General features: G+C 59.2%; 1 protein-coding gene across 2 annotated transcripts; it reads right to left on the bottom strand.

Moving 5' to 3' along the window:
• Positions 1-58: 58 nt before the first annotated feature.
• On the bottom strand, positions 59-1,392 carry RPS21 (ribosomal protein S21; the record flags this gene model as incomplete). 2 transcript variants are annotated; one of them, XM_082670361.1, is made up of 6 exons in its annotated part: positions 1,305-1,390; positions 1,028-1,090; positions 849-912; positions 632-703; positions 202-257; positions 59-122 (listed from the first exon to the last, which is right to left on the bottom strand). In XM_082670361.1, exons 2-6 carry the CDS (start codon positions 1,075-1,077, stop codon positions 113-115), a joined length of 252 nt encoding a protein of 83 aa, XP_082526487.1. In that variant the 5' UTR covers positions 1,078-1,090; positions 1,305-1,390. The 2 variants fall into 2 exon arrangements, with proteins under 2 accessions (XP_082526487.1, XP_082526488.1); XM_082670362.1 differs by lacking the exon at positions 59-122 and having other exon boundaries at positions 198-257; positions 1,305-1,392.
• Positions 1,393-8,292: the final 6,900 nt, after the last annotated feature.

Here is an 8,292-nt window from a genome sequence, read left to right as displayed (position 1 = left end):
CCAGAGCACAGAGGAACCCTCCCTCCCCCCACCCGAAGCACAGAAGCGAAACAACAGATAGGTTTTCACTCTTTATTTATAACACACGTTGCACATCCAGGATCCTCTCCAGTCAGAAGTTCCTGGAACAAAAGCAAGAACTTTAAAACCTAGTCTCCAAAGACATCCTGGGCCTCTGTGCCCAAACCCCAGTCCTCTTACTTTGAGACAATGCCGTCAGCCTTGGCCAGTCGGAGAATGGAGTCATCTGACTCGCCCTAGGGGAGAACGCACATTGGGACCAGGCGCCCTGCTGGCCAGAGGTTCAGCCACACTGCCGTCCAAACCGACCAAGGGTAGACACGCTAGCATCAGGCAGACCCCTGACGGTACAGGGGTCAGACCCCTGGGGCTGGAAGGAGCTGTGATAACTGGGAAGCTCCAAGGTCATTGCCTGCCTGTTTTCTCAGGGTGGGCCCTTTCTTGGGCCCCCGAGCACCCTTTTCCACCCCCAGGAAGGGGCTGGCAGCCAGCACAGTCCAGTGCAGCAGGCTGCAGTCTCTTCTGCCAACGAACCTGCTCAGGTTGGGAACAGGGAGGGAGATGCCACTCCGGTTTAAAGGCCCGCTGAGCGAGGCCGGGGAACACTCACCATCCTGCGAATGGCCCCGCAGATGGCATAGGTTTTAAACTGGCCGTTGAACCTGCCTGTCACCTTGTCAACCTATGAATCGAGAATCAAGAATGGGGGTCACAAAGAGGTGCACCCAAACGCCTTCCGGTCTAAACCTGGGGTTTGGGAATCGACGTGAGGCCCGCCCAGACCTCGCCCCTCCCCAGGGCACAAGCCGTCCCGCCGCCCGGCTCACCTCGGCCACGTTCATCTGGATGGACGCGTGGTCCTTGGCGCCTATGATGCGGTTGCTGGCAGAGCTGCGGGGGGAGCGCAGTGAGCGGGGACGGGGCTCGGCGAGCGAGGGGCAGGGAGAGGGCTCGGCGGCCGGTGGCGGCGGCGGGGGATGGAGGGACCGGGGCGGAGGATGCTCACCATTTCCGCGGCACGTACAGGTCCACGAACTCGCCGGCGTCGTTCTGCATGTTGAGGGAGCGTCTGTGGAGCCCCCCGCAGCGCCGTGAGGACGGGCCGTGTCCGCGCGCGCGGGTCCGTCCCCGCCCCGCACCGACCCGGGCTCCGGGCCGCCACCCCGCCCAGGCCCCGACCCACGCACGCCCGAGTCCGTCCCCGCCCCGCCCCGACCCAGGCCCCCGCGCCGCCACCCAGCCCGGGCCCCGGCCCCGACCCCGACCGCGGCCGCGAGACCTACCTGGTGGCACCACAACGAGCGCGAGCGCAGAGAGGAAGGGCCTTCTCGCCCGGCAGTGCTATTGGCGGGTGGGGCGGGGCCTTGGCGAGTACTTCCGGGTCCCGCACGCCCCCGCGACTCTACGCAGAGAGCAAGGCCGGCCGCTCTGACGCACTTCTGCTTCCGGCGGGTGAGAGCCTCCTGACGTCTGGCGACCGCAAGGTGGCCGCGGCCGCGCCTCGAGGGCGAGTCGCCGTGCTGGGCGGGTGGCCGGCGCGGACTCGCGAGGGCGCCCGCGGGCGGGTCCCCGCAGCGGTGGGCTGCGCCTAGGGCGGGCGCTTCCCGTCGCCGGGACCGCCCGGTGCCCGCGGCCGCTCAGGACCTGCGGACCCGGGGGGCGAGGGCGGGGGCCGGGGGCCCTGGAACGGGCCGCGCTTGTCAGCACGTGAGAGCTGCGGACCGGAGCGCTTACCCCGGAGACAAGCCGGGCATCACGAACGTGGACGCAGCGGGGGCGCCGTTGGTTCTAAGAGCGAAGAGTGGGGAGAGTTCCTGCGGTCTTGAGGGAGGAGCGGCAGGGCTGGGGTGGGGGGCGCCCTCCCAGGCCGTGGAAGACAACCCCTCGGGAAACCAGTGCCTGAGCGGGGAAGGAGCTCGGCCAAGCCTCGTGGCAGAACCAGGTCGAGCCGCCCCAGCCCTTCCCTCGCCCTGCACCAGCCGGCCCCTGCCCAGGACCCCTCCCCCCACATCACGCCCACTCCATCCTCCACGGAGCAGTCTCTCCTGGTGCTAAGGGTCCGTTAAGGAAGAAAATAGGAAAACTCCAGGCTGCAGAGCTGACTTCCCAGGGTCCCCCGCCCTGCGTTCCTGGGGGCGTGCCCTGCAGCCTCGACTAAAACATCCTCGTGGGCTTCATCTCGCGGAGGAGAGGGAAGGCCCCTCGTGGGTGGACTCCAGACCCTGCGCACTTGGCCTCCGCCTGCTGCCCGGACTGAGCCTGGCCGTGGAGTCTCCGAAGTCCAAATGCCCCTTTGCTTGACACGCCCTCCCCATCCTCCCAGTCTGGGCTCCCAGCTCACTTCCCAGGGCTGTGTCTGCTCACCCTGTGGTGACGTGCAAATGCTCCCCATCACCTTGGCCACACGGTGCCCCATTTGAGTCACTGCCAACTTCTGTGCGGCTCTGAGAGGGTTTAACATCTGGGCCTGGTGGGGGCTGAGGCCACCAGTTCCCTCGTACCCGGAAACCAGTGTTCGTGCGGGCAGTGTGTCTGCTGTTGCTTCCGCTGGGCGCCAGCAGCTGGGCATCAGGAGTGAGTCACCGAGGCCAGCGCCCTGTAGGAAGGTCACGCTCCATGTTCATGCCAGCCGTGAGAGATGTGTGCTTTTTCCAGGACCCCCAGCACGTGCACAGACATTACGTGTTTATGTTTGTGATTGTGATACCGACCAGGGTTCTTGGCCTTCCCTAATCAGTAGAAATTGATAAGAAGCCAGACAAGAAATTCAGGCAAGGCTTTATCGGGGCTCCTGCTGCAGCAGGGGGGAGCGGAAACAAGTAACAGGTTCCCTTGCTAGCTCCCCAGGGGAGTCGAGCTGGTTTCTTATATGGGGTGAGGATAGGGGCAGGTCCAGGGCTCGGGCCAGAGGGGTGGCTTAGGTGGTCTGCCCACCCCTTAGGTGGTGGGGTGTGCAGGGCGCATGCGCAGGACCCTGCTTTTGCTCCGTGTACCCTGTTCTTGCTCCCAGCTCTTTAAAAGTGGCAGCTGGGTTTTTGGTCTTTTTGTATCTTTCTGTCCATAGTTTGCCTCCAGTGTGCATTATGCTGCTATTTTTTATCCCATAGTTTTTTTGTACAACGTTGGGTAGCTCAAGGAGACGTTTGTCCAGGTGCAAGCCCTGCAGCAAAGGGTCCCAGGTGCCAGTCTGTCTCATTTGGGGGTCTGCACAGCTGGCCTGCCTGTCTGTGTCAGTGTGTGGGTCAGCCCAGCTAGGCCTGGTCATCAAGAGATTGTCTCTGGGGCTTCCCTGGTGGCGCAGTGGTTGGGGGTCCGCCTGCCGGTGCAGGGGATGCGGGTTCGTGCCCCGGTCTGGGAGGATCCCGCATGTCGTGGAGCGGCTGGGCCCGTGAGCCATGGCCGCTGGGCCTGCACATCCGGAGCCTGTGCACCGCGGCACGGGGTCCACAACAGTGAGAGACCTGCGTACCGCAAAAAAAAAAAAAAAACATTGTAGCTGAGAGGCAGGAGACGGAGACAGCTAGAGCCCCGGAGCACCAAAAAGGTGATGAGGACCGTTTAAGAAGGAAATGACTGTCTTTTCAACAAGTGTGCTGGGAAAACTGGGTCTCCACATGCAAAAGAATGAAGCTGGACCCTTACCTCACACCAATTGCAAAAATTAACTCAGAATGGATCAAGTACATAAACACAATACGTAAAACTATAAAACTCTTAGAAGAAAACATAGGACACAACCTTCATGATATTGGGTTTGGCAATGATTTCTTGCATATGAGACCAAAGGCACGGGCAGCAGCAACAACCACCAAAAAAAATTGGACTTCATGAAAAATTAAATTTGTGCATCGAAAAGACACCATTGGCGGACTTCCCTGGTGGCGCAGTGGTTAAGAATCTGCCTGCCAGTGCAGGGGACACGGGTTCGAGCCTTGGTCCAGGAAGATCCCACATGCCATGGAGCAGCTAAGCCCATGAGCAGCAACTACTGAGCCCGCGTGCCACAACTACTGAAGCCCGTGTGCCTAGAGCCCACGCTTCTCAACAAGAGAAGCCACCACAGTGAGAATCCCACACACCATAACAAAGAGTAGACCCCGCTTGCCACAACTAGAGAAAAGCCCGTGCACAGCAACAAAGACCCAATGCAGCCAAAAATAAATAAATTCATTAAAAAAAAAAAAAGAGAGACACCATCAGGACTTCCCTGGCGGTCCAGTGGTTAAGACTCTGCACTTCCAATGCAGGGGGTGCAGGTTTGGGGAACTAAGATCCCACGTGCCTCGTGGCATGGCCCCCCAAAATTTTTTTAAATAAAATTTTCTTAAAAAGACACCATCAACAGAGTAAAAAGGCAACCCAAAGATGGGAGAAAATATTTGCAAATCATACATCTGATAAGGGATTAATATTAAGAATATAGAGAGAACTCCTAAAACTAATCAACAACAACAACCGAATTCAAAAATGGGCAAAGGGGCTTCCCCGGTGGCGCAGTGGTTGAAAGTCCGCCTGCCGATGCTGCCGATGCAGGGGACGCGGGTTCGTGCCCCAGTCCGGGAAGATCCCACATGCCACAGAGCGGCTGGGCCCGTGAGCCATGGCCGCTGAGCCTGGGCGTCCGGAGCCTGTGCTCTGCAATGGGAGAGGCCGCGGCAGTGAGAGGCCGGCATACCGCAAAAAAAAAAAAAAAAAATTGGGCAAAGGACTCCGAAAGACATTTCAGCAGAGAAGATATACAAATGGCCTATAGGAACATTTAAACACGTGCAACATCCACTAATCATCAGGGAAATGCCAGTCAAACCTACAACGAGGTACCACTCACACCCACTATAAAAAATAATATAAAAATAAGTGTTGACAAGGATATAGAGAAATTGGAACCTTTGTGCATTGTTGGTAGGAATGTAAAATAGTACAGCTGCTGTGGGAAACAGTATGGTGGTTCCTAAAAAACTGAAGAACTACCATGTGATCCAGCAATTCCACTTCTGGGTCATTTACCCAAAAGAATGGAAAGCAGTGTCTTGAAGAGGTATTTGCACACCCATATTCACAGCAGCATTTTTCACAAGAGCCAAGAGGTGGAAGTAACCCAAGTGTCTATGGGTGGATGAACAGATAAGCAAAATGTGGGCTGTGCATACAGTGGAACAGTATTCATCCTTAAAAAGGAAAGAGATTGTGACACGGGTACAGACGAACCTTGAAGATGTTCTGCGAATTAAAATAAGCCAGTCATAAAAAGACAAATGCTGTGTAATTCCACTTATACGAGGTACCTAGAGGAGTCGAATTTAGATGGAGAGGAGAATGGTGGGAGCCCGGGGCTGGAAGATGGGAGTGGGGTACTAGTGTCTAAGGGGTATAGAGTTCCATTTTACAAGATGAGAAAGTTCTGGAGATGGATGGTGGTGACAGCTGCACAACGTTATGTATGTGTTTAATACTGCTGAACTGCACGCTTAAAAATGATCAAGGTGGGGCTTCCCTGGTGGCGCAGTGGTTGAGAGTCCGCCTGCCGATGCAGGGGACGTGGGTTCGTGCCCCGGTCCGGGAGGATCGCACGTGCCGCGGAGCGGCTGGGCCCGTGAGCCGTGGCCGCTGAGCCTGCGTGTCCGGAGCCTGTGCTCCGCAACGGGAGAGGCCACAGCAGTGAGAGGCCCGCGTACCGCAAAAAAAAAAAACCAAACATTTAAGACTATAGGTCACGCACGCATGCACACATGTGGGCGCACACACAAGACATCACAGTCTCATCTTCCCCGGGGTGGGATCCCAAGGCCAAGATCTTCAAAAGGAAGCCCTGTGACCCCACCCTCGGGCCTGTGAAATCTGGATGAGCCCACCCCACCTTTAAGAAACCCTGCTGTCTGAAGTCTCAGGTCCCACAGAGGAGCCAGTGGTCCCTGAAGGGAGCCTACGTGGGCCTTCCATCAGCAGGGCCTCCTGGCATCTGAAGTGGCCGAGGGCAGCTACTCAGGCTGGAGGCTGCCAGAGGTCAGGAACCTGGGGAGAGGTGTCACCACATCCCACTTGTACTCTCCCCAGCAGCCACTACGGGGCGCCCAAGAGCTGCACCTGACCCTGCAGGCAGCCCTGCGAGGGGCCCAAGGGCAGAGGCTCACCTGTCCACTCTCTGCCCACTTTCCTGCCGGCTGAAGGGGGCCGGCCACCTCCCTCAGGCCCCTGGCCCCTCGCCCCTTGCCCGAGGGGTGACTTGTTTACTGAGCTTCCTGTGGGGTCTCCAGGTTGGAAAAGGGCCAGAGGCTGGGTGGGATGAAGGGATTGGGGATGGGAGGACCTGGCACTTGAAGACACTGTCCTGAGCCCTTTTGGCAGCTCCCGGAGCAGCTCCCAGGGGCTCAGAGAAGCGGCTCTTCAGCAGGATGGTCCCCATCAGGATCCCCGAGCACTTCCGGGTCTACAGAGCATACACCTGTTACTGCCCGCTGCACCCCCAAGTGCTCTAGATCGCCCTGGCTTCCAGTTCCCATCAGCAGGCTGACTTGGCACCCTCCCTCTGCCTCGTAGCTGTATGACAGGTAGCTTAGCTGTCTCCTCCTCCTCCTGGCTTTAAAGTAGGGACAGCGGTAAGAGCACTGCTCTGGAGGGTTAACACAGGCGGTGCTCAGCGTGGATGTGGCATTCAGGAGGCCCTCAGCACCCCCATCGTCACGATCAACATCACTGCCACCTTCTTCATCACCGCTGTCACCATCGTTATTATGCTGTGACCCCAGGTCCCACCGCTATAGATTTGAACCCTGGGCTGACGACTCCAGAAGCTGCACTGTCACCACCCCAGTGTCACACGGGTCCTCACTCAGGCCGCCCAGCTGGGTGACGGCGGCTAGTGGTGTTGGATGGTGTCCGTGTGCGGCATCCGCTGCCCATCCCCCAGCACCATTCCTGGGGGCCCACCTCACAGACAGGTAAGCGAGGCTCGCAGCCTTCCTGGGACGCCTCCCTCCTCCTCCCAGAGTGGCTGCTTCTGGGCCGGGTGGGGCCAGGTCAGCCTGAAATGTATTGTGTGTAGAAGGGAACCAGCCCCAAAACCAGGAAACCCTCCTTCCGGGCCTGGGCGCGGGCCAGAGTGAGCTGCAGCTCAGGGCCAAGGGACAGGCTTCTCCCTGTGCAGACCCGGCCAGGAGCTGTGACCACTGGCCCTTCCTGCCTGCCCTCTTCTCTCAGGAGAAGGCCCAGCTCACGACAGAGTTCCTGCCTCAGAGGGGCTCCCAGGGGCTGAGGAGCACGCAGGCTCCCACCCAGCAGGTCCCGGTGCCACTGCCCCCAGCCGTGATTCCAGACCATCCTCTGGCCTCAGGGAGATAGGCAGATGCCGGCCCTCCCCAGTCTCCGTGAGGCTCAAGGGAGGTCACAGCTGGCGTGCAGCCCCAGCACATGGGCCCAGCCTCGGCGACCTGGGCTGTGGGGCCTTGGCCATCGTTACTCGCAGGCTGTCAGAGCCTGGGGGAGCCTGAGAGTGTCTGGCCAGTGTCACGTTCTCTTCTGTTTTGCTTTTTTTTGTCATTCTATTTATTTTACCATATGAGATTTTTTCATTGAGGTATAACCTACACGTGGTAGGGAACACAAACCCTGAGCTTCCACCCCCTGGGTTTTTTGTTTTTGTTTTTGTTTCTTGTGGTTCGCGGGCCTCTCACTGTTGGGGCCTCTCCCGTTGCGGAGCACAGGCTCCAGATGCGCAGGCTCAGCGGCCATGGCTCACGGGCCCAGCCGCTCTGCGGCATGTGGGATCTTCCCGGACCAGGGCACGAACCCATGTCCCCTGCATCGGCAGGCGGACTCTCAACCGCTGCGCCACCAGGGAAGCCCCTGTTTTTGTTTTTGTTTTCCCCCTGGGTTTTTACATCCATGTTCCCCCAGGCAGGCAGGCCGTGCTGCTGACTGCGCTGGCATTGGGGCAGGTCTGGGTGGCTCCTGGGAGGCCCTCGCGGGCCCCTTCCCCAGTTACAGGCGCAGGCACTCTGGAGGCGGAGTGGGGGGCCGGGCCGGGCTCCCGGACCCCGGCTGACACCCAGCGGAGAGGACTCTGAGGTCAGAGACACCCAAGAACGTCCATCTTCTGGCCCCATCCCTCCGGTGGGGCCGGGCTACAAGGACTGAGCCAAGAACAGGAAAGGAGGCACTTCCGCCCCAGGCACGCACACAGCGTCCAGCTGGCTCATCCTAGTGGACATGCTCCGGGCTCAGCATGCTGGCCACAGGCCACGACGTTCCAGCCAAGCCGGTGGAGTTTCAGGT

Source organism: Grampus griseus (assembly GCF_964374135.1).
Source record: "Grampus griseus genome assembly, chromosome: 14".
NCBI lineage: Eukaryota > Metazoa > Chordata > Mammalia > Artiodactyla > Delphinidae > Grampus > Grampus griseus.
This window is presented reverse-complemented; position numbering and strand designations above follow the sequence as displayed.